At 37.6% G+C, this 12,635-nt stretch overlaps 1 protein-coding gene across 7 annotated transcripts in view; it reads right to left on the bottom strand.

Annotated features, from left to right (window-relative positions):
- The window catches only part of VWA3B (von Willebrand factor A domain containing 3B), a 214,686-nt gene that overhangs the window by 53,811 nt on the left and 148,240 nt on the right, over window positions 1-12,635 (bottom strand). For all 7 annotated transcript variants that reach the window (XR_015249270.1, XR_015249267.1, XR_015249268.1 and 4 more), the window contains exons 17-19: window positions 9,454-9,570; window positions 8,438-8,525; window positions 8,199-8,346 (exon numbers count right to left, since the gene is read on the bottom strand). Coding sequence is in view for 3 of the 7 variants with exons in the window: in XM_086701270.1 (XP_086557396.1) it covers window positions 8,199-8,346; window positions 8,438-8,525; window positions 9,454-9,570 (353 nt within the window). In the remaining 4 variants the exon portion in view is untranslated. The remainder of the gene's footprint in view (window positions 1-8,198; window positions 8,347-8,437; window positions 8,526-9,453; window positions 9,571-12,635) is intronic.

Genomic DNA, 12,635 nt, shown 5'->3' with positions numbered 1-12,635 from the left:
AATGAAGTCTGGATTCCACCAAATTTGAATTCTTAGTAATTAAGGCACAGGATAAGTGTAACTTGCTATTTTTAAAGAGATATTTGCTAGAAACATGAATAATGTGAAGAAGATTTTAAGAGATTTAGCTTACATAAGAAAACTATTCTGAAACAAGAAAATAGAAAATTAAAATGAAATACTATTTTCACAGAACAATTGGCAATTTTTTTAAGTGTATTGCTTTTAAGTGATAACAAAAATATAGGTAAATAGGCACTCTTAAAATTCCAAGTAGGGGTGCCTGGGTGGCTCAGTCGGTTGAATGTCCGACTTTAGCTCAGATCATGATCTCACTGTTTGTGAGTTTGAGCCCCACGTCAGGCTCTGTACTGACAGCTCAGAGGCTGGAGCCTGCTTCAGATTCTGTGTCTTCCTCTCTCTCTGCCCACCCCCACTGCTTGTGCTCTGTCTCTCTCTCAACAATAAATAAACATTAAAAAAAAAATTCCTCTTAAAAACTGAGAACTGAGGGTTGATGGGGTGTGGGAGGGAGGGGAGGGTAGGTGATGGGCATTGAAGAGGGCATCTTTTGGGATGAGCACTGGGTGTTGTATGGAAACTAATTTGACAATAAATTTTTATATATTAAAAAAAATTCCAAGTAAACTGTGCAATGTGGGGAATAATTAAACAAGTTGTAGTAATTCATATTATTGAATATTGGTACAACCATTAAAAATTAATCCAAATATGGTCATTACAAGAGAATATGTTCATAACATATGCTAAATGAGGAAAGCAGAATACAGAACTGTACGAACAGCTATTAGTTGTTAAAGTCATACTACAGGTAGAATTCCTCCTGACAACATTCTGTGTTTATCAGTAATCCCACATTTTGAAAATGAGAAAACAGTATGAAATTGTGTGTTTACATATTTATTGTTCAACCCTGACTGAATTCACTAATTTCATTTTTTTTCCAACTAAATCAGTTCTTCCAACAAATATCCCAGAGCTTGCTGCCAGATTGGCCAAGGAGAGGTCTGATGGGACATGTGTAATGAAAACCCAAAAGCCATGCAAATCCTGCATGGGTAACTCTGAACGCAGACGCAGTGGCTTTTTAGACAGTGCAGTTGCACAAAATGCTGAGTGTAGAAGCTTAAACGTCTGCTTTCAAACTGGAACATCTCCAGTCTCCAAAGAACAAAGGAAAGCAGGACCACAGAATTAACTGGCAAAGAAGCAGTGTGTCAACAAGGTCACTCATAAACCCATGACAATATGTTACTTACTACAGGGTAGATTATGTCTCACATTTTTCATCTAAACTTTTAGAAAATAAAAGGTATTTTTTTTCAATGTAGTGAGCATTTTAATTGGCATAGTAGATTAAAACTTGTTGACTTGGAATAATGTTCACTGTAGACTGCTGAGTAAAAATGAAGGCACAAATCTGTACATTGAGTTTGACTTCATTTTGGTAAAACAAACACAGAGAATAAAGGATATATAGGTAGATAAAAAGGTCTGGTCTGACAACCACCAAGTGATTCATCAGTGGTGGAAATATGACTCTACTGTTTCCTTCTTTTTCACTTATCTGTATTTTCTAATTTTTAGACACAGTGAATATATTTAGCTTTTGCAATGACTGTCCTTTTAAATTTTTAATTAAGATAAGCCTTTCTATCAATATATAATTGCATTATGTTCAATGTTACTACATTTGAAAGCAACAAAATGCCTGTCCTTCACAGCATCCCTAACCTCTTTGCACTTAGCTTCATCAGCTAAATGATGAGATGAACAGTAACTTCACTAAGTTGCTCTAATTTTTAGATAGATACTTTGTTGATATCAAATGCTTCACTCAGTACCTAGTGTGAGGGCTCTTCATGTACTATATTAATGGGATTGTGCCATGACCTGTCAGGAGTAAATGACAGAGCTAGTGTGCAAGTCCAGGGTATCTGACCACAGAACTATGTGCTTAATGAACCCAGATTAGGGCAAAGCAGGAAAGCCTTGATGGGAAGCTGTTAAAGACATCATGATGTTGATGATGATAATGTAAACTTTCCAATGATAGATTAATGTTCCCAAATTATTTGGGTTTTTTTTCCGAAGCAATTGGCAATAAAGAGCTTTCAATTCCAGATTTGTCAAATAACTAAAACAGTTTTATTTGGTATATGACTTGGTGAAGAACTAATCTTTTTGAAAGAGCTAAGGTAAAATTATCTGGTCCGTTGGAAACCATAAGTGCCAGTTAGTATCTTGTAATGAAGAGTTGCTAGGGCAACCTCTCTGCTCAATACTTCATTTCCAAGGTGACAGATTTGATGCTGGTCCAGGAAACATTGAAAACCAAAGCAGCATTGTGTTCCAGAAGAAGAAAGAGTCCATATATAAGTCATGAATGAAACAAAGAGCTGGGGACAAAGCCAAACTCTGCTTTACAATTCAGCCCAGACAGATGTGGCCATACACACAACGTAGGAGTAGGAGTCAATTAAAATTCTTAATGAAGTGGGTTAAGATTCATGTTTCCTTTTCAGCTCCATTCTACTTTTTTGTCTACTTTTTTTGTCCCACTAAGGGAGATATATTTTTAGATTATTGTTTTCCTATTCTTCCTATTTATAAGTGAGGGTCTCTTCCGGTCAGAGAAAATATTAAGGAATAAAAGTGTGCTTTGAGAGTGAAATTGCAATTTACTGCAGTATATTTCTATCATCATCATAATTCTTGCTCTTACCATTAAAAATGGAAGAAGGTGGGGCGCCTGGGTGGCTCAGTTGGTTGGGCGTCCGACTTCGGCTCAGGTCATGACCTCGCGGTCCGTGAGTTCGAGCCCCGCATCGGGCTCTGGGCTGACAGCTCAGAGCCTAGAGCCTGTTTAGGATTCTGTGTCTCCCTCTCTCTCTGACCCTCCCCTGCTCATGCTCTGTCTCTCTCTGTCTCAAAAATAAATAAATGTTAAAAAATATATATAAATAAAAAATGGAAGAAGGTAAGCATGCTGGGTAGTGTGCTACTTACTCACAGGTCTGTGATGAGAATTTACGTTGCTGCAAAAGGCACCAAGCACAAATGTCTACATTGCCACAAAAGGCACCAAGCACAACTGTCCATGGTGGAAGGCAACTGAAAAATGTTGATCCTCATCCCTTGACTTTGCTTTCTAGAGTCAGAAGACTAGAATGCTCTCCTAAAGAACAGGGTCCTCACTACTCTTCCAGTTTTTCCTTCTTGGAAATCACTCCATATTTTTCTCTTTCTCAGCCCTACATGGTTTAATCCTACTTAGCTGACTTCAAAAATAGCCTTGGGAGTGCAGGGATGGTTCAGTATGTTGAGCATCCAACTGCTGATTTCGGCACCTGGGTAGCTCAGTCAGTTAAGCAACTGTTGATTTCGGCTCAGGTCATGATCCCAGGGTCATGGGATGCAGCCCTGTGTCAGGCTCTGCACTGGTCATGGAGCCTGCTTGAGATTCTCTCTCTCTCCTCTCCCCTGCTCACACTCTCTTTATCTCTCTATAAAAATTTTAGAAGTTTTTTAAAAAAAATTTTTAAAAAGAGAAAAAATAGCCTTGGATTCACTGCCATTGTTGCCACCTGGGTCACAATCACCCAGGCCTTGCCTCCTGACCAACCCTTACCTTCCCAGCCTCAAACCTCTCCAACTTTTCTGCATATTGCAGCTAAAGCCCAAACTTAATCTTCTCTCTCTTCTGCTAGAAACCCTTTGGTTGTCCTCAGGTTGATATTCCAAACTCTTAATCAAGGCCCTTCCTTTACGAGTGTTAACACCAAACTTTCTTTGGAATGACAAACTTTCTCTGACCCTGAGACTTTGCCACCTGCTCTCTGACTACTTAGGATATCCCTCCCCACTTCATCACCTCATAACTCCTTTTCTGCTCCAGGCTCTGAACTCTCACAGCCAAGTGTGAAGCCTCTTTGACAATGGAAACTGGGTTAGGGACCCCTCTTGCATCTTGACTTCAGTACTTCCCACTTGTCACATTTAACTAGAACTTATTTTAACTACTATTTCCTCCATGAGATGGTAAGCTGTATTTGGGTAAGAATATTGGTTGTCTTGTTTAGCTATATTCTAGAGACCAGCTCAGGGTCTGCATATAGTAGGCATGTAATATTTGTGAAATATTTTTGTAATAAAAGCCAATGTTTATTGAGAGCCTGCTAAGTGCAGTCTATTATGTGCATTACTTCTAATCCCATGACAGTCTCAGAGTAGGTATATTATTTTTACATGAATTGCTATGTTTACTTCTTCAGAATATGAGCCAGTGAGAAGAGGATAGGTTGAATAAGATTTTATGTCTGTATACTATTTTCAGGGTTTTCAAAGCATTTCTATACTTGTAGAGCAAATGTTTATCAAGAGATATTATATAGAGTTCCTCTCAGAAAAAAGGCTGTCACTGTAACTACTAGAAATGTAACATTTATTTCAAGGGTGATTTGGTTTCATCTGTCAAAAATTTAAATGTATGCACCCTTTGGGTCCAGCAATACCACTTTACAGAAGCTATCCCAAAGAGAGATTTGTACATGTGCCCCAAAATCTATGTGCAAGGAAATCTGTCACAGGATTGTTTGTGATATGGAAAAGAAGGATACAGTGTAAATGCCCATTAATAATGGGAAAGAACTGGGGATGAAATATACAGCATAGGGAATATAGTCAATGGTACTATAATAGCATTGGATGGTGACAGATGGTGTTACACTTGGGCTGAGCACAGCGTCACTTACAGAGCTGTCAAATCACTATGTTGTGCACATGAAATAAAAGTAACATTGGAGAATAACCTTGAAACTAGTAAGAATGAGACCCATATCTACACATGTGTAAAGGTCTCTAAGATCTTAATTTTTAGAAGATAATTTTTATAAAAGATAATTTATAAAAGATAAAAATGGCAAATCCATATGATATCACCTCATTTATGTTTACAAAAATTGTTATGCATATGTATATGTTAGGTATACATATGTACATATATGAGTTTGTGTGTAGAAAAAGAATTGGAAAGACATTCACCAAACTACTCAGAGGGTTTCCTTCCTAGATGAGAGGAGTTGAGAAAGAAGTTTCCATGTTTTCCTTTAAAGACTTCTATATGCTCATTCCCCACTGAGAATGTATTATGTTACTTAGCAAATAAAAATAAAAAAATAAGTTAGTAAAAAATTAAGTTCCCTTTATATTTCACCATTTTATCATTTGTTATAGGTCTGTTTTTCTTAACTTTTTTTTCAGTGTATCATTAATACATATTCAGAGTTAAAAGCACTACAACAATAATTAGAAAGTACATAAACAAGACCCCCAAGCCTCCAATAATCTCATGACTCAGATAAACACTATTAACATTTTGGTAAAAGAGAAAAGGAGGGAGAAAGAGTGCCACGTCTTACATCATACTTACATGTAACCAAATTTACATGCTATATGTGAAGATTTGTACCTGATTTTATCATTTAGCATTAACTATGTTGAGAGATTTTCCCCACGTCATTTCTTATTCTAGAGAAATATGATATTCAATGAAAGTATGACATTCCATGATATAGATGTTTAGATATTTAGGTTGCTTTTAGGGTCCTCAATGTTAGATATAAGGCAGTGCTAACTATTCTTTGAATATGTGTATTAGTATTTCTGATTATGAAATATCTAAATATGGATTTGCTGGAGGGAAGACTATATGCTTTTAACACCTCTGAGTGTACTGCCAAGGCTGAAATAATTTATACTCCTGTATAAATCTAGTATATCCAGTAGGATATAAAAGTTCCAATTTCATCCTATCTTTTCCATCACTGTTCATTAGTATTTTTGTTTATTAGTACTTTTTTAATCTTACAAATTTGATGGTGGTGGTAGGGGAGTTGTCTACTTGGTTTATCAATTTGTATTTTTTCTAAACACATATATTTGGTTACCAGTAAGAAATATTTTTCAACGTGGTTTTGACTCCCTGCCCTCTCCAGACTCTCCACTGAGGTATTTACCATTTTTTTATTCCTTTATGGTATGAATACATGTGCATGTGTATGTGTACACAGAACAACAAAACACTGATTTATATGCACTCATGTGCTCATACATACACACACACACACACACACACACACACACAGATTTATATGGATGCACACACAAAAATATATTTAAGACATTACTCCTATAACTTTTTGTTGTATATGTTACAAATATTATTCTGAGCTCTTTCATTTTATTTACATGCTTTTATGTAATATAACATTTTTCTGTATTCAATTTATAAATCTTTCCCTCATGGTTTCTTCCTTTGATTTTATGCTTATACTTCACTACTGTTATCATATTTGTTTTTTGAGAAATGTACTTTTCCAAGTTTCAGGTTATTGGGAGGCTTAGAAAGAGACATGATAAGCACAAGAAAATTCTACTTCTCAGGGCAGTTCACTAAATACATCTTATTCCAAATAAAACTCAAGAATATTAATAAAAAGGGGTGCCTGGGTGGCTCAGTTGGTTAAGCGTCTGACTTCAGCTCAGGTCACAATTTCACGATTTGTGGGTTTGAGCCCTGCATCTGGCTCTCAGCCCTGCATCTGTCAGCCCTGCGTGCTGACAGCTCAGAGCCTGGAGCCTGCTTCAGATTCTGTGTCTCCCTCTTTCTCTGCCCCTCCCTTGCTTGCTCTCTCTCTCTCTCTCTCTCTCTTCCTCTCTCAAAAAATAAACACTAAAAAAGAATATTAAGAAAATAAATGCACAAAATAGGGGAAGCTGCCACCAAACTTCCTAGAAGAAATATATCAGTTTCGGTTTCTCTCTGTTGCTTCCGGAAGAAGTCAAGTTCAAGGGATATGTTGTTATCTAATCGGTTTAGAGTTCACTGGAGGTACAAATAGAACCTGCCAGTCACAAGGTCTCAGCCAGGGACAGAACCACTCACCGTGAGGTACAGTCATCAGGAATTTAGGATAAATCACACACAACCTCCAGAGCAAAAACCACTGGTTGTGTCAAACCAGGATGCATGTTGAACTCCATGGGCATAATGTCTTAAATGTGACTAATAGAAAAAATTTGCCAATTTCTCTGCTTCTTCCAAATATATCAAGACCAGTTAGATAATGCCTTTTTAAAAAAGTTTTCCTGCCTTTGCTTTTTTCAAATTTTTATGATGGAAAATTGAAACTATGTAAAAAAAAAAAGCAAGCAGACAGAATAGAATGAGCTTCCCCTAACTCAATATTCTTCTTATGAAAATTTAACAATTACCAACTCACAGATAATATTGTTTTATCTATTTTCTCTTCCCCCAACTACTCCCACTATCCCAATGATTTGGAAACAAATCCCAAACACCTTACATTTATTCTATAAATATTTCAACATGAGATAAGATCTTTTAAGGATACTATTCCCACTTAGTGCCCATAAAGCCTGATATGTTCCTATTTAAGTCATTAGCTAACACTGTATTTGTCCAGAAGCACTGGGGTTTGATCTTCATATCCTTGCTTTTTGTGTGTTCCTCATCCTTGAACAGTCTAGCTGTTCAGCTAGATCTGTTCTTGCCAAGGGCAAGAGCTTTCTGGTTGCCCAATTCAAGGGGAACTTTTCAGTATTTATTTGGCTGTCCTCCGCGTTTAACCCTTCCATGCCCTCCTACTGCTTTTTCCCCTTCCAAGACACGGCTGTCACTCTCTTATGGTTCTTTGCTCTGGCTCACTCTCAGTCTCTCTCAGTCTCTCTCTCTCCCTCCTTCCCTCTTTCTCTCTCTTTTTCTTTTGGAGACTTTTATGATGGAAAAGATGCACTATATTTAGGAACAGAAGGTAAACAAAGGACATAATCTCTCACAAATTCTCCCAGTCCTTTGATACTGGATGATGTTCACTCTTGACTCATGACTCTGAGATGCTTTTCAAACATTTCTGCAGCTCCACACTGCCACCCACCAGCAGCCAGTCATGAAAAAGGCCAATTTCTTCTCAGCTTAAAAACAAAAATGCTTAAGAGCTTTCCTCTCGCCTTTTTACTATCTTTACAAACACTTTTCTTTTCAATGGCTGAAATACATTTCTCTTACAACTGTACAAGACCGAAGTGGGCTACTTTTTATTTGAACTGGAAATGAAAAATACATCAGGCAGGGACATAGAGAAAAACAGTCTTACCTCATCAAAGACCTTGGAAACAACATACTTGTCCAGAATGGGAATGTAGGTGGGGGTGTGAGGGACGGCTGTCAGTGACAAGGCATCCATGATGGTGAGTTTCTTGGCAACCAAGCCATGAGTTTTGAGCCAGTTTTCGGGAGACATACTTGAAGAAATAAGACCACAAAACTATGATGCTTAAAGCTTGTAATAAACAAAAACATAACACAACTGTCCTGGAAAATTAAAGTACTCACTCTTGGCCATGAACCTGGCTTTCTTCTTGACTCAATCTTTCTAATGATATGCCATCTGGATACTCATTTATCAACAGGACACTCATTTCTGTGGAAAGAGAAATGACAGTTGTATAATTTTTTTTACCAAAATGCAAAAGGATTGCTCTTATCTCAGAGTTCAGTTGTGACTGAAGGCTAATAAATGAATCATATTTCAGAGAATACTGACCTGTCATAGTGGGTTCTCAGGCAAGATTCATTTACAATAACACAAAAGACCAATGCATAGATACAAATGGCCCTATTGTTTTGCTTACCTACTTCATCCCATACCCATTCAGATCTCTCTCCAGGAAGAATGAGACATTCATTCTCTCATTCCCCAGAAAATACATTTTTAAAATGTTGAATGAGAATGCCAGTAACCATTGATTGTTCAGTGTTGCCCTCACTAGACTCCCCCCAAATTATACAAAAGAAGGTTCATCAACATTTTAGTTTCTAATAGTTTGCTTTGTGGTTCCTCAACTCTGTATGGAAAACCGAAACTCCTATTAGATCCTGTTTAGTTGTAGGTACAAATTTTCAATTAATATTTGGGGTTGTTAATATATATCCTTATATAAACTTGGATTTATAAATGAAAACAAATATTAGCTAGTTGAGTCAGCAACATCTAGAAGAAGGAGTGTTTGGGAGTGTTAGTATAAGAAAGAAAGAAAGAAAGAAAGGAAGGAAGGAAGGAAGGAAGGAAGGAAGGAAGGAAGGAAGGAAGGAAGAAAGAAAGAAAGAAAGAAAGAAAGAAAGAAAGAAAGAAAGAAAGAAAGAAAGAAAGAAAGAAAGAAAATCAGGTCTCCAGCAGGTAGACCTGATTTACAAGGAGTCCCTGAATAGGAATCAATCCTAATCCACTTACAAATGATTTGTCCCCGCTGTCATCAAAATGTACCTACACCCAGCTCTTTGGGAACAGACACAATGGGCAAAGGAAGGCCACCCTGGGCTTCCTAACATAGAGACCCTCTCTGGCTTGCCTCTGTCACCTGGAGTGTTCCAGCTGCTGAAACTAGAAAGGTCATACGTCCTCTCACTGCAAGCTGAGCTCTTGTGGGTGGACATCTGGCTTCTGAGCAGGCTGGTTTTGGTTGATTCTGTTGGTATCAAAGGGAAAGGGATTAAAGGAATTTGGGACAAAAGAAGATATTTTATTAGATGCAACTATTTCCTTGGATCCTCAAAAAATGAATGCAAGTTCAGTCTCCCAAACCTCAGAGAACAGTTCTGCCACCAACTCAATGCTGAGGTAAAGGCTTTTTCCACTTATCTGAGCTGAAGCTCTATCCCTCCTTGAGAGAGATCTGCGTCCAAGCTCATTCAAGCTGTTGGCAGAGTTTATTTCTTTGCAGTTGTGGGACTGAGGTCCTTGTTTCCTTGCTGGCTGTTGGGGGGCCTCTCAGCTCCCTAAGCACCTGCATTACTACTCATGTGGCACCTCTGTTTTCAAGCCAGCAATGGCACATTGAATTCCCCTCATGCTTCAAGTCTCTCTGACTTTCTTTTCTGTCACCAGCTGGAAAAAAGCTCCTGCTTTTAAGAGCACCTGTGAGCATTACCGGGCTCTCCTAGACAACCTTGGCTTAAGGTCAACATAACATAATCTTGGGAGTGATACCTCACCCTATTCACATTTGCAGCCCTTTAACTAGCAAATAGATACTTATCAAATATAGACATTTAGTCAGTGTGTTATGTACAAGGTAATGAGCCTGTACTAAGACATCTTGATTATTTTTCATATGTAATTATAGAAACTGCATTAATTGTAAGTGTGGTCTGTATTTCACAATTTGGAGATACAAGTACCAAGCCTTTATGAAGTATTCATGAGTGAAACATGCCCTTGTTTTTTTTTAATTTTTTTAATGTTTATTTATTTATTTTTGAGAGACAGAGACAGAGCGTGAGTGGGAGAGGGGCGGAGAGAGAAGGAGACAGAATCACTCATTTTGCCCAGCTCCTACCCTCCTCCTCTCTGGCAACCATCAGTTTGTTCTCTGTGTTTACAGGTCTGCTGCTGCTTTTTGTTATTGTTTTGATTTTTTAAAAAAGATTCCACATATGAGTGAAATCATGGTATTTGTCTTTCTCAGTCTGACTTACTTCATTTAGCATAATACCCTCTAGCTTCATCCATGTTGCCACAAATGACATGATCTCATCCTTTTTTATGTCTGTGCAATATTCCTCTGTGTGTGTGTGTGTGACATCTTCTTTATCCATTTTTCTATTGATGGACATTTAGGTTGCTTCCATATCTTGGCTATTGTAAATAAGGCTGACATAAACACAGAGTGCATTTACCTATGTTTTTGGATTAGTGTTTTCATTTTCTTTGAGTAAGTCCCCAGTGTAATTATTGGGTCATATGGTATTTCTATTTTTAATTTTTTTGGGGAAACCACTATACTGTTTTCTATAGTAGTTGTACAAATTTACATTCCTACCAACAGTGTATGAGGGCTCCCTTTTATCCACATTCTCACCAACACTGTTATTTCTTCTTGTCATTTTGATTTTAGCTATTTTGACAAGTGTAAGGTGATATCTTACTGTGGTTTTGATTTACATATCCCTGATGATTAGTGATGCAGAGCATCTTTTCATGTGTCTGTTGTCTTTTCATGTGTATGTTTTCTTTTGGAAGTATGTTCAGGTCCTTTGCCCATTTTAAGATCAGATTGTGGATATAATTAGGGGAAGATGGTGGCGTAGGAGGATACTGGGCTCACCTTGTCCTGCTGATCAAACGAATTTGATCAAAACAAATTGAATGAAATGAAACAAATTGATCAAAAATGATTTAAGCAATGTAATGGAACAAGAATTTAGAATAGTAGCCATAAAATTAATTGCTGGGCTTGAAAAAAGTATAGAGAACAGCAGACAACCTATTGCTACAGAGATCAAGGGACTAAGAAACAGTCAGGAGGAGCTAAAAATGTTACAAATGAGGTGCAAAATAAAATAGAGGCGACCACAGCTCAGATTAAAGAGGCAGAGGAGAGGATAGGTGAATTAGAAGATAAAATTATGGAAAAAGAGGAAGCTGAGAAAAAGAGAGATAAAAATCCAGGAGTATGAGGGGAGAATTAGAGAACTAAGTGATGCAATGAAATGGAATAATACCTGTATAATATGAATTCCAGAAGAGGAAGAGAGAGAGAAAGGGGATGAAGGTGTACTTGAACAAATCATAGCTGAGAACTTCCCTGATCTGGGGAAGGAAAAAGGCAGTCAAATCTAAGAGGCACAGAGAACTCCCTTTAGCTGTAACTTGAATCGATCTTCTGCACAACATCATAGTGAAACTGGTAAAATACAAGGATAAAGAGAAAATTCTGAAAGCAGCTAGGGATAAACACGCTTTAACATATAAAGGGAGCCCTATAAGACTAGTGGCAGATCTATCTACTAAAACTTGGCAGGCCAGAAAGGAATGGCAGGAAATCTTCAATGTGATGAACAGAAAAAATATGCAGCCGAGAATCCTTTATCCAGCAAGTCTGTCATTCAGAATAGAAGGAGAGACAAAGGTCTTCCCAAACAAACAAAAACTGAAGGAATTCATCACCACTAAACCAGCTCTACAAGAGACCCTAAGGGGGATTCTGTGAGTGAAACGTTGCAAGGACCACAAAGCACCAGAGACATCACTATAAGAATGAAACCTACAGACATCACAAGGACTCTAAACCCATATCTTCCTATAATAACACTGAATGTAAATGGACTAAATACTCCAACCAAAAGACATAGGATATAAGAATGGATAAAAAAACAAGACCCACCTATTTACTGTCTACAAGAGACTCATTTTAGACCTGAGGACACCTTCAGATTGTAAGTGAGGGGATGGAGAACTATCCAGCATGCTACTGGAAGTCAAAAGGAAGCTGGAGCAGCCATACTTATATCAGACAAACTAGACTTTAAATTAAAGGCTGTAACAAGAGATGAAGAAGGGCATTATATAATAATTACAGGGTCTATCCATCAGGAAGAGCTAACAATTAATTATAAATGTCTATGCACCGAATATGGGAGCCCCCAAATATATAAAACAATTAATCACAAACATAAGCAACCTTATTGATAAGAATGTGGTAATTGCAGGGGACTTTAACACTCCACTTACAACAATGGATAGATCATCTAG

The sequence above is a fragment of the Puma concolor genome, chromosome A3, assembly GCF_028749965.1.
Source record: "Puma concolor isolate L17-30 chromosome A3, mPumCon1.1.hap2, whole genome shotgun sequence".
Taxonomy (NCBI): domain Eukaryota; kingdom Metazoa; phylum Chordata; class Mammalia; order Carnivora; family Felidae; genus Puma; species Puma concolor.
This window is presented reverse-complemented; position numbering and strand designations above follow the sequence as displayed.